This window comes from Bos indicus, chromosome 15, assembly GCF_029378745.1.
Source record: "Bos indicus isolate NIAB-ARS_2022 breed Sahiwal x Tharparkar chromosome 15, NIAB-ARS_B.indTharparkar_mat_pri_1.0, whole genome shotgun sequence".
In the NCBI taxonomy this organism is placed as follows: Eukaryota; Metazoa; Chordata; class Mammalia; order Artiodactyla; family Bovidae; genus Bos; species Bos indicus.
The window spans coordinates 14,649,837-14,663,697 of NC_091774.1; the positions used below are offsets into that span (position 1 = coordinate 14,649,837).

At 40.8% G+C, this 13,861-nt stretch overlaps 1 protein-coding gene across 2 annotated transcripts in view; it reads left to right on the forward strand.

The window, feature by feature from the left end:
* MAML2 (mastermind like transcriptional coactivator 2) overlaps positions 1-13,861 on the forward strand; it is a 402,720-nt gene that overhangs the window by 384,287 nt on the left and 4,572 nt on the right. For both annotated transcript variants that reach the window (XM_019974975.2, XM_070767568.1), the window contains exon 4: positions 8,788-8,899. In XM_019974975.2, the coding sequence (XP_019830534.2) occupies positions 8,788-8,899 (112 nt within the window). The remainder of the gene's footprint in view (positions 1-8,787; positions 8,900-13,861) is intronic.

Sequence of the window (13,861 nt, forward strand, 5' to 3'; positions counted from 1 at the left end):
TACTAATTCACAATGGGGCTACAGCCATAAACAAGACAACCCTGTCTATGTCCTTAAGGAGCTTAGAGCCTTCTGGAGGTGTCAAACAGGCAATTGTAATATATATGATTAAATACTGTGATGTGGGAACTACCAGAAATGATTTCAGAGAGCAAGTTATAGCTACTGAAGATCTGAAAGTGAAGAAGGAGATGGAAGGAAGAACAGGGGACTGTCCAACCAGAAGAACCAGCATATTCCAAGACTCAAAGTAATACAACATATTAGGCTTGCTGAGGGAGGTCATGTATACACAGATAGGGAATGAAAGGCTAGGAGGCCAGAGATCAGAGACCAGAGGCATTTGCAAATCAGAATTTGCATTGTCTGAAAAGCAATGGGGAGGACTTCAAAGCATTTTAAACAAGTACTTGATTCAGACTTGATTTGCAGCATAATAGGCACTTTCCAAGTAGCACTAGTGGTAAAGAACCTGCCTGCCAATTCAGGAGACATAAGAGATGTGGGTTCAATCCCTGGGTCAGGAAGATCGCCTGGAGGCACGCATGGCAACCCACTCCAGTATTCTTGCCTGGAGAATCCCAGGGACAGAGGAACCTGGCAGGCTACGGTCCATAGGGTGGCAAAGAATCTGACACAACTGAAGTAACTTAGCAACAAATAAGTACTTGATTCAGATTTGATTTGCATTATAATAAAGGTATAAAGGGCTCCCCAGGTGGCTCAGTGGTAAAGATTCTGTCTGCCAATGAGAGAAACATAGGTTTGATCCCTGGGTTGGGAAGATTCCCTTGAGAAGGAAATGGCAACCCACTCCAGTATTCTTGCCTGGGAAATACCATGAACAGAGGAGCCTGATGGGCTACAGTCCATGGGGTCCCAAAGAGTTGGTTTTTTGGGGAGCTTCCCTGGTGGTTCAGATGGTAAAGAAGCCGCCTACAATGCAGGAGTTACAGATTTGATCCCTGGGTCGGGAGGGTGGCTGGAGACCAAGAGGTATAGCCTAATGTGTGTATTTGTTGGTTAGTTTGAGACTGTATTATGAAATATTTAATTTATAGTGAAAAGTATAAATCATAATATAACAATCTTTTTTTTAAGACATGACAAAATGGAATTAATTTTAGAGTCCAGAGCATGTGAGAAGAAATAGTGAGAAATAAATGTGTTTGACTCAAATAAGGAGTAGTGAGAAATAAACTTACAGGTGAACTTGAGTGCTGCCCTAAGGTACAGGGGAACCACTGACCAGATGGCTAAATGACACAACTAATTTCTACCATAAATCACAGTTTTGAAAACTCCATTCCTCCTACCCACTCCCTCCCTTTCGATGATCTTCATAAACAATACAGCTTGGAAATAAGGGCAGTAGATGAGAAAAACAGATAATCTAAGATTGGCTCACTGGGTACACGTTCATCGTTGCCATCAACACTACTAATCTGTTGACTGATAGCAGGCAGAGGCTGAATTTCTGGATTTTCAGCTCTCATTAAAAGGCAAGGAGATATCCCCTGAGGGTCTTGTCCTGGCCCCATCCTAGCTCCCATGGAGCCCCGGTTGAGTCACCACTGGGACAGGTGCAAAGGGCAGAGGCATAAGCTATGGGAGATGAATGGGAATGAGGCTGCTGTTTTTGTGATTTTTATCAGCCATTCACATTTCTTTTTGTTTGGCCACCATTGAGGGTGCCTGTGCTTTTTAGCATATCCAGGAGGAAACCGTCTTTGATGCCACTTTACATTAGCATATGCTTTGTAGTCATTTGCAGTCAGTTGGCAAGGCTAGATAGGCGCCTAAATGGAGACATTTTTCTCATAAAAGTGTATTATCCTTGTTCTCTATTATTCTCCCACCAGTGAGACACAAAGAAGAGAGATGAGTAGAACTTGTTAACAATGGGCATCAGAATCACCAACATGTCTTGTGTACCTACTCTGTGCCAGGCACCATGCTGAGTTTTTACAGAATTAAAAGGATTAATCCTTTCAAGGGGAGTTTGAGGGAGGTCCTAGAGTTAACCACATTTTACATTTTGAGATGGCAAAACTGAAGCAAGACAGATATGGGCCACAGAAGATGATTTCTATGTTCGCTTTTTGGGTTCAAGATATCAGAATATGAGACACTGGTTGTGAAGTTAAATTTCATGTTGCACAGAAATAATTCACAGGGGTGGCCTGTGGGTTTCCACTTGCTTAGACTGGGGATGTCATTCTCTTGCGAACAGAGCCGTCTTCATTCAGTGTTGGAGTCTTGACTTTGCTGCTCTTCACCACAAAGGGAGCACCATCAGGTGACAAGATGGCAATTCTATCACAGCCCATGTTTAAGGCCATGAACTCTAGCTCATTTGTGAACAAGTACTTTAAGAAACTCAGGTTCCAGAGATACATATGTTACTATATGTTACTCTTTGAACAACCTAAGTAACCCCTCAGGAGAACAAAACATCAATAAGTAGGTTGAATATACACAAAAATAAACCCAGATTTGAAATCTAGTCCTTAATGGAGAACCAAGGGGCCTAATTATCACATGTGTGTGTGCATGAATTCTGTTTTCTTGAACAGAAACACCTAATTACATAAGAAAATAGAATGGATGCTTCTGAAAAAGAGAAGACTTCAGAAAGTCCCATGCTTGGCATAAAAATCAAAACTCTCAGCTTGCACAATAGTTTACAGCAGGAATGGTTGAATATTGCCACATTTGGGTTCATGGAACATCTCAAGCTGTTTCTTGAACATTTAGGGTTTGGGCAAAACCAGAAAGAGTTTCACCAACCACTTTTTCCCTTAATTTGTAAACCCATGTTTAAAAGAAATGTAATCCATATGTTTCTGATTCATTTACACTTAGCTCATCAAAATTGTGTTTTATATGAATTACTTGATGCCCCAAATTCCCTCTGAGCCTTTCAAGTCTTTCTCCTTTGAAACAAGAATTTGAATTTGGTTTGTTGTTGTTTTAAAGCCACTTTTTTTTTTCCCCTTTATAGTTGATTTATTCAACTTAGAAGGTTTGGAATTTGATGGGAAACTGAGAAATACATGGTTTAAGTGGTTCTAAATTAGGTAGCCCACATTTGACTTCCATCTAATTTACCCATCTGTTACAAGGTTTTCTTTTCTATTTATTGATTTTTCTGTAACTATATTGTATCTACTATTGTGAGCAAGAATCCCTTAGAAGACATGGAGTAGCCATCACAGTCAAGAAGAGTCTGAAAAGCAGTACTTGGATGCAATCGCAAAAACAACAGATGATCTCTGTTTGTTTCCAAGGCAAACCATTCAATACCACAATAAGCCAAAGTTTTGCCCCAAGCAATAACATCAAAAAAGCTGAAGTTGAATGGTTCTATGAAGACCTACAAGACCTTCTAGAACTAACACCCAAAAAAGATGTCCTTTTCATCATAGGGGACTGGAATGCAAAGTAGGAAGTCAAGAGATAATTGGACTAACAGGCAAGTTTGGCCTTGGAGTACAAAATGAAACCGAGCAAAGGCTAACTGAGTTTTGCCAAGAGAATGCCCCAGTCATAGCAAACACTCTCTTCCAACAACAAAGGAGATGACTCTACGCATGGACATCACCAGATGGTCAACACCAAAATCAGATTGATTATATTCTTTGCAGCCAAAGATGGAGAAGCTCTATACAGTCAGCAAAAACAAGACCGGGAGCTGACTATGGCTCCGATCATGAACTCCTTATTGCCAAATTCAGCCTTAAATTAAGGAAAGTAGGGAAAACCACTAAACCGTTCAGATATGACCTAAATCAAATCCCTTATGATTATACAGTGGAAGTGAGAAATAGATTCAAGGGATTAGATCTGATAGAGTGCCTGAAGAACTGTGGACAGAGGTTTCTGACATAGTACAGGAGGCAGTGATTAAGACCATCTCCAAGGAAAAGAAATGCAAAAAGGCAAAATGATTGTCTGAGGAGGCCTTACAAATAGCTGTGAAAAGAAGAGAAGCTAAAGGCAAAGGAGAAAATGAAAGATATCCCCATTTGAATGCAGAATTCCAAAGAACAGCAAGGAGAGATAAGAAAGCCTTCCTCAGTGATCAATGCCAAAAATAGAGGAAAACAATAGGATGGGAAAGACTAGATATCTCTTCAAGAAAATTAGAGATTTCAAGGGAACATTTCATGCAAAGATGGGCACAAAAAAGGACAGAAATGGTATGGACCTAACAGAAGCAGAAGATATTAAGAAAAGGTAGAAAGAATACACAGAAGAACTGTACAAAAAAGATCTTCATGACCCAGATGACCATGATGGTGTGGTCACTCAACTAGAACTAGATATCCTGGAATGTGAAGTCAAGGGGACCTTAGGAAGCATCACTATGAACAAAGCTAGTGGAGATGATGGGATTCCAGTTGAGCCAAAAGATGATGCTGTGAAAGTGCTGCCCTCAGTATGCCAGCAGATTTGGAAAACTCAGCAGTGGCCACAGGACTGCAAAGGTTTTCATTTCAATTGCAAAGAAACACAATGCCAAAGGATGTTCAAACTACCACACAATTGCTCTCATCTCACACACTCGCAAAGTAATGCTCAAAATTCTCCAACCTATGCTTCAACAGTATGTGAACCAAGAACTTCCAGATGTTCAAGCTGGATTTAGAAAAGGTAGAGAAACCAGACATCAAATGCCAACATCTGCTGGATCATGGAAAAAGCAAGAGAGTTCCAGAAAAACATCTACTTCTGCTTTATTGATTACACCAAAGCCTTTGACTGTGTGGATCACAACAAACTATGGAAATTCTTAAAGAGATGGAAAATTCTTAAATACCAGACCACCTTACCTTCCTGAGAAATCTGTATGCAGGACAAGAAGCAACAGTTAGAATTGGACATGGAACAACAGACTGGCTCCAAATTGGAAAAGGAGTACATAAAGGCTGTACACTGTCACCCTGCTTATTTAACCTATATGCAGACTACATCATGAGAAATGCTGGGCTGGATGAAGCACAGGCTGGAATCAAGATTGCAGGGAGAAATATCAATAACCTCAGATATTCAGATGACACCACCCTTATGGTAGAAAGGATGAACTAAAGAGCCTCTTGATGAAAGTGAAAGAGAAGAGTGAAAAAGCTGGCTTAAAACTCAACATTCAAAAAACTAAGATCATATCATTCCGTACCATCACTTCATGGCAAATAGACGGGGAAACAATGAAAACAGTGACAGACTTTATTTTCTTGGGCTCCAAAATCACCGCAGATGGTGACAGGACCATGAAATTAAAAGACACTTACTCCTTGGAAGAAAAGCTATGACCAACCTAGACAGCATATTAAAAAGCAGAGACATTACTTTCCCAACAAAGGTCCATCTAGTCAAAGCTGTGGTTTTCCAGTAGTCATGTATGGATGTGAGAGTGGACCATAAAGAAGGCTGAGCGCCAAAGAATTGATGCTTTTGAACTGTGGTGTTGGAGAAGACTCTTGAGAGTCCCCTGGACTGCAAGGAAATCCAACCAGTCAATCCTAAAGGAAATCAGTTCTGAATATTCATTGGAAGGATTGATGTTGGAGCTGAAACTCCAATACTTTGCCCACCTGATGCGAAGAACTGACTCATTGGAAAAGACCCTGATGCTGGGAAAGATTGAAGGCGGAAGAAGGGGACAACAGAGGATGAGATGGCTGGATGGCATCACCGACTGGATGGACATGAGTTTGAGTAAACTCCAGGAATTGGTGATGGACAGGGAGGACTGGCACGCTGCAGTCCATGGGGTCGCAAAGAGTCAGACACGACCGAGCGACTGAACTGAACTGAACCTATGCCAATTATTTTTATCTTCGAAAAATTGAGCTTCATGTAAAGCTCAATTCTTTGAGCTTCATGTAAAGTTGCAGTGAAACATTGTAAAAACTTCGTGATCCATACTGAGAAAGACAAAAGCATTTCCTGATGTCCAGAACTGATATGAAACTCACAGTCAGGCTATTTTCTTTTCTGTTGGACTTAAACAATTTTACAGAATACGAAGCTCAGACAGTATTGCTCTGAGACCATGATAAAATGAGACAAAAGAAGGCCACTTCATAATTTTGTCTACAAACTGACACAAACAAGGTCACTGTGCAACTCACAAAATAGGAAAATTTCCCGTCTTTTGCTGAATGCACGACAAATAGTTCTTTACTCAGTGATAGAATCGACCTCACTTTCTGATAGCTTACAACCTAGAACAAATCCTCTCTTCCTTAGACCCTCCCTAAGTCACCTAATCAAAGCCCCAATCCTGTAATATTCTACTACAGTTCTGCTGGGACACTGGGTTGTCCCTCATGATGTGTTTTCATCCTCCCTCCAGTGAATGGTAAACCCAGCAGGTGTGTTCCTGTTACTGAACGCGAATCCATGTGCCTGACACACGGTGAGTCCGAGCAACACAAAACGTCAGAGCTTGGAGCAGAGAAAGATTTATTGCAGGGCCAAGGAGACAGGCGGCTCATGCCCCCACACTCCAAAACCCCAGGAGGCTTTCAGCAAAGCACTTCTAAAGGCAAGGTGAGGGAGGGAGTGGTCAGTTATGGCAAATGTCTCAGTGTCCCAATTCTTTGTTTTTGCAACTGTCCAGGTAGGTCAGGTGACAATGTTCCTGAAAACCTCTAACAAGATAGATGTTATTCTCTGTTCTGCAATTTTTTATCTCTATATGAATGGACTCTTAAAGATCAGCATCCGGAAAATGGGATATCTTGTATATTTCAGGCTCTAGGCAACATTCTTTTACAGAAGGTGCAGAGCCATCATGACTAAGCACAGCCAACAGAGCACAAAGTTTAAAGGAAAAAGGAGCAGAGCTAACATGGAGTTAGATTTGTTCTTCCCTGCTACATTTGTGGTATTCTTTGGACTCATATGGGCCTTCCCAGGTGGCTCAGATGATAAAGAATGTGCCTGCAACTCGGGAGACCCCGGTTCAATCGGTGGGTTGGGAAGTTCCCCTGGAGAAGGGAATGGCAACTCAGTCCAGTATTCTTGCCTAGAGAATTCCATGGACAGAGGAGTCTGATGGGCTGCAGTCCATGCGATCACAAAGATTCAGACACTACCGAGCGTCGAACACTTGGCCTAATATAAAAACAATGCCCCTATTTCCTCTGTTCACCTCCAAACTCACCTACTCTAAAGATCTAAAGGGGGCTCATACCAGAAAGAAGAAAAGAAGGGAATCTGGGAAATGTCTGGATTCTGAGAATGGGTTGGCAGAGAAACGAAGCAGCAAGAAACCCTTGTATCATGTGATCAGAAAGCCTAAGTTTTTGACTCAGGATCGGGTTTCAGTTCTGCTACTGTGTGATCTTGGACAAGTTACTCAACCTAAGGAAGCTTCTGTTCATGGATTTGGGGAGGTCGAAGAGGACCCTCCCTCGGTGGGCCTTGGTAAAGACACAGAGGAGAAGCTGAGGTCTTACCCATGGCCGAAACAAGTTTATTGAAGGAAGAATAGAAAGAGCAGAAAAAGAACGTCAAGAGAGAGGTGGGCCAAGCCAAGAGAGGTACTGGGACCAGAGTGATGAGGTGGGGGCGGGGTGGGGGAGGTTGTTAAAGTCGCGGCTTTTACATATTCATTTAGGTGAGCGTGGATTGACAGTTTTGATTGACAGTTGCGAGTTAGGTAACAACAGGTTGTCCTTCCCATAATTCAGCCTGTTATAATCAGATGCATGTGTATATAGACTATTTATGAATCCTTAATAGGCTCCCGGCTGCCTAAGGTCACTTGAGAACACAACTGTGCATCAGTGGCCATGCACAGGAGTTGGAGAAGCCCCACTGGTTAGTTTTTAAATCTACTGGCTGCGTAGGGCGCATGCGCAGGAGTTGGACCCGTCTCTGGTTATTTTGTAGCGTATCTGTGAATTCTCCTGTGCCGCATTGGGGCGTGCCTGGGGTGGGCTTTAGAGATCAGCTTGCATCCTCTTGGCCAGGCCACCCCTCAGGCCTAACTTCCTACCTAACACTTCCATTCCTTATCGATTAAGTAGGATCAGTGTTCTTGCCTGGAGAATCCCAGGGACGGGCGAGCCTGGTGGGCTGCCGTCTATGGGGTCGCACAGAGTCGGACACGACTGAAGCGACGCAGCAGCAGCAGCAGCAATCAACCTTATGAAAGGGAAAGTGAGATAATATGCACAGAATGCCTATGTCAGTTATCTGATAGGTTATCTCCTCCTATCTCTCAGGTTGCCAAATTTAGCAAATAAAAACACAGAATACCTGAGTGTCCTGCATTTTACCTGACAGTCTTATTCCTATACCTTCCATACATGGTGGGACCAGAAGTACATAAAGTACAAAAAATATATCAGGTGTGCTACAAAACTAGAAATACCTATCTCTGAAGTCACAGAAAATCTGTCCTCTCTGAAAGCTAATTGCAAAGTAAAGAAAATGAGAGTAGTTACTAGACTCAAAACACACGTTGAATGTTAACCAGAGGTAGAAACTAAACTTTTATGAAGGAAATTGAAATCTAAAAGATCAGTCTCTAAATAAGGTCCATGATTCGCCACTGGCTTGAAACATGAAAACAAAACAAAAAACCAACTAAGATCCATGATTCTTAACTATGACTGCAAAATTGTTCTTACCTTTTGAGTAACAGTGTTTATTCAGAATTTGTTACCTTTTGAATAATAATATTCTTACCTTTTTGAATCACAATCTATACATTTTTACAAGTGAGAAACTAACAATGCAGTTTATTATATTTTCATTTGTGTTTTCTAGGAGAAAATTGCTCCACAAGATCAGATAAACAGACATTTGACAAGGCCACCACCAGATTATAAAGACCAAAGAAGAAATGTGGGCAACATGCAACCAACTGCTCAGTATTCTGGTAAGTGTTCTTAAAAATTAATAAAATTCCTAACTGTGAAAAGAAGAAGACTGTTCAGCTGTTAATATTCCCTCCTTTCCTCATTTCATATTTAATTGTAACATCTTTCTTAGACTCCTTCTCTAGCTCCCATTTAACTTTCAATCAGGACCAAATTGGACTATTTTTTAGTCCAAGCATCAAGTTTTTCTAACTTATTTTTGTTCCTCATTCAGGGTTTTCACTGCTCTTGGGATTACCTCTGAAAGTCTAAAAAGCATAAATATTTTCTAAATGCTTGGTTCAACCATTCTTCTCCCAACAGTGTATTTTGACCCAGACAGTGTTAAGATAAGCAGATATTTCACCCTCATGGTCCCGTTTGTTATTTGCATAGAGTCCAATCTTTCTGTCTCCACTTTGGGCTCATCTCCCTAAGACAAATAGCCCTATTACCAAAAAATAATTGAAAAGCAAATTACGTCTTTAGGAAGTCTCTCAAAATACCAAAAGTGGGTTACATGTAAAATATAAAGCAAGGGACTTCCCTGGTGGTGCAGTGGTTAAGGCCCCTGGCTCCCAATGCCTGGGACCCAGGTTTGATCCTTGGTCAGGGAATTAAAATCCCACATGTCTCAATGAGGAGTTGGCCTGCTGCAACTAAGATTTGTGCAGCTATATATATATATATCAAACCTGGGTTTGATATATATATGTATATATAAAGCTATGTATATAACATTCAGACAACTAAGATCATGGCATCTGGTCCCATCACTTCATGGGAAATAGATGGGGAAACAGTGGAAACAGTGTCACACTTTATTTTGGGGGGCTCCAAAATCACTGCAGATGGTGATTGCAGCCATGAAATTAAAAGACGCTTACTCCTTGAAAGAAAAGTTACGACCAACCTAGATAGCATATTAAAAAGCAAAGACATTACTTTGCCAACAAAGGTCCGTCTAGTCAAGGCTGTGGTTTTTCCAGTGGTCATGTATGGATGTGAGAGTTGGACTGTGAAGAAAGCTGAGCATAGAAGAATTGATGCTTTTGAACTGTGGTGTTGGAGAAGACTCTTGAGAGTCCCTTGGACTCCAAGAAGATCCAACCAGTCCATTCTGAAGATCAGTCCTGGATGTTCATTGGAAGGACTGATACTAAAGCTTAAACTCCAGTACTTTGGCCACCTCATGCGAAGAGTTAATTCATTGGAAAAGACCCTGATGCTGGGAGGGATTGGGGGCAGGAGGAGAAGGGGACGACAGAGGATGAGATGGCTGGATGGCATCACGGACTTGAACAATATGAGTTTGGGTAAACTCCGGGAGTTGGTGATGGACAGGGAGGACTGGCGTGTTGCAGTTCATGGGGTCGCAAAGAGTTGGACATGACTGAGTGACTGAACTAAATTGCTGTATATATAAAGCAAAACTTCTTAAAGGATCTCCCAATACAATATAGATGACAGATACTACCCCTAAAATCTCTCTCCTTCCACTCTCTGAACTCTAAAAAACCTCTCTCAAACCTAGCCTGTGTGGCCCCTGCTTTCTCCTAGTCAGCATCTATTCCAGTCTTTTCTGTCCAGAACTCTGTACCTTCTCATGTAAATTAAGCTTGTCCTTGAGTGTCCCAGATTCTCTCTGCTGTACCTGTTACCTTCATCTGTCCAGGAAACCATAAAGGAGATGCTCTAAAGAGGGAGGGGCTGTGAATATTTCTGTTCATTTCTATTTTCTGATCCTGTTAAGTGTAGTAATCAATATATCGTTCTAGTTTATTTAAACTCCTTCAAATGCACCAGATTGCCTCCTTCCACTAAAGTCAGGAATGGGACATATGTATTCCATTCTCTAAGATTGCTTTGCCTCAGGGCAAAACCAGGATTCTCTGTTTGAGTCTCTCCTCAAGAAGGTTGAATGACAAGATGGGTTTTATTTGGAGCATGGCTTCTTATACCACAGCCTTCTTAGCCCACCAGTGGGCTTGGGGTAAGCTAAGCGTACTTTGAAATATTATGTCACATTCGAAGCGAATGTTTGGGCTTTTCTTTTCCCAGCCATATGAGATTCCCAGTGAGAGCAGGGAGAGGCTGGCTGGTGGCTCTATGGTGTTGTCAGGGGTCCAGGCTTCTTTGTTTTCTATTCCGCCTTCTTGAGCACGTAGCTTCCATTGTAAGGGTTGCCTGGTGGCTACCACATCACCCAGCTTCGTGTCCATATTCCAGGTAGAAAGATGAAAGAAGGGAAAAGGTAAAATGGCCTTCCAAAGGAATCAGGTTCCCTTTTAAAAGTAGGTTTTTTTGGGATACTCAACTAGTAACTTCTGCCTTTAGCCAGAATTTATTCACATGGATCCCCCCACCCTGACCCCATCAGCAAAGAAGATTGCAAATTGTGGCTTTTCAGCTGGACACATTGCTGCAAAATGAAGGCTGTGTTTCTAAGGAAGACATGGAGGTTGGTTATTTCGACCTCTAAGTCTCTTCCACAGTGTATATGGGCGTTTGGTAAGGGAGGCATCCTTAGCGTCTAGCTGCTAACTCCCAAATGGGTAAGAATCACTGCACTAGAGTGCTGTATTTCCCATGTCTTCTAAGAATGAAATAAACATCAAGCACAACACAAACTCTTTTAACATTCTTTATTTCAATCTCAGGACAATAATAGTCACTTCGGCCAAATGTTAATCTTAGAAATGCTGTATGAAAAGCACCTAGAACAATTTCTACCACATATCAGGAGCCTCTAAATAGTAACTGTGATTAATATTTTGTGATCTTTATGGAAATTCTCTCTTTTCTGATTGTTTAAAAATATAGCTTTCAAGAGGGGTAGGATGGGGGAGGGGGAGGGAGGCTTGAGAAGAAGGGGATATATGTATACAGAGCTGATTCATGTCATACAGCAGAAACTAAGACAACACTGTAAAGCACTTATACTCCAATTTAAAAGATACTTTAAATGATAAATAATTAATAAATTTTAATAAATACTAACGTGTGTGTGCACATACTGTAAAGCAATTATACTCCAGTTTAAAAAATAATTTGATAAATAAATGAATAATTTTTAAGAGTGTAAAGTAACCTAAATAAAGGGTACAAATTTTGAAAAGAAAAAAAAAGACTTAATAACACCAACCAAATATATCAACTTTTGAAAGATGTCCTCTTAATACAGCATGTTCACTCTATAACCATCATCCTAGACTTTGTTCCTACAGGCTATCACCTTTGGAAAACTGAATTAAGTTGAATTTTTGAAAACTTGATTCTATGCTAATGTCACCGCAGATGTTTGCTACTTAAGTGACCCTAACAATAAATGTTTTGGGGGGAAAAAAAAAACACAGCTCTACTCACAAACCTTTTCAGAGCATATTGTTAAAATCGGGGGCATCTACAGGGAGTGATTTTTAAAGTGTCTGAAGTGTTTCCATAGCATTTCTATAATGGAAATTGCCTTTTCATGAAACCTCCAGATACCAAGATGATATTGCTTAATGGCATTAGCATCCTGTGAACTCTGAGTTATTGTCCAAGTATGTCCTATCTGACTCTGATCCCTCTTCATTAAACACTACCCTGCAAACACACACAGGGCCCTGTGCTACACCTGGAGATACAAGGAGACACAAGAGACTGCTCCTGCTTCAAGAGGAATGTAGTCTAGCAGCAGGTATTTTTAAAAAAACAGCAAGGACTTCTGTCTTTCAGGGTGTGTACCATGCTAGCTGTCCTCAAGCAGTAGAGGGTAGCCTCAGGTTATAATTGCAGCCATTCTCTTTTCACACACTGCCATTCTGATTTTCATATGTGTCTAATTATCTGTTTCTCAGTATCTCTGATTTCCAAGTTATAGCTTTGTTTCATTGTCTCATTCATTCATTCAATAATTATCAATTGAACGCACCATCCACTACAGTTCGAGAATATGATAGTGAACAAAACAGGCAAAATTTCTTTCTCTCAGGGAACTTAGCATCTAGCAGGCACGTTTATTTACCCTTCTGGCATTCCATTTTTACCTCTCAAGATGTCTTTCCCATGATGATTTTAACCTCCCCAAGCCAGGAAGATTTCAGTGTATTGATCAATCACTATCTGATAGGTAGAGCCTCCCTATTTAGCAGGCTGTGATTGAACAGCCCCACATTCAATCCCTTATTTACAGGCATTGATGTAGCCTCAACTGCAGCTCCATGGATTTCCCAGTACAGAAGCTAAATGCTACGTAAAACTTGAAAGAGCAAACGCAAAACTGATACAATTGTGTGAAGTTTAAAAATAAAATAAAAATTAGAAAAAAAAAAAAAAAAAGCCATATATATACACACAAAAAAAAGAAAAACTGGAAAAAAGATAAGCATTACTAAATTTCAAAAAAATAAAAATAAAAATCAGAATCTATGCTGTCAAAAAAAAAAAAAAAAGAAAGAGCAAACGCTACTTGAGAGAGGAGGCTGGAATATCAGGGAAAGCTTAACGAAGGAGCCTGGACCTTGGCCTGAGCCTTTGAAGAAAAGATAGGGCTTGGAGAAGTAAGAAGGGCATCATATGAGAAGGAAATGGCATGAGTGGAAGTAGCTCATGGTGTGTGGATAACAATGCCATGATGACTATACCTCCTAGAACAGACTATTCTCTGTATGGAAATAATCACTGGAGCAGGGATTACACTCAATTCCAAATGTTTGAAGAGATGGGAATTTACCCTTCTTGTGGCAAATTCTTGAGTGGGGATGATAAAGATGAAAACTGGACGTGATTTTCAAGGCCAAAGATTTGGACCATTGATCTAGTAGCCATGTATAAGATACATCCACGTGTTCTAATTTGGACCCTGGGGTAACCAGTAGCATGGATTTTACAACAGTTGGGAAGTCAACGATGTAGTCTTTGGTCTTGAAACAGAGTAAAGGTAATTCAAAATGGAAGATTGACTATCATTCCTCAGTGTTTCCAGGAGAGTAAAGTCT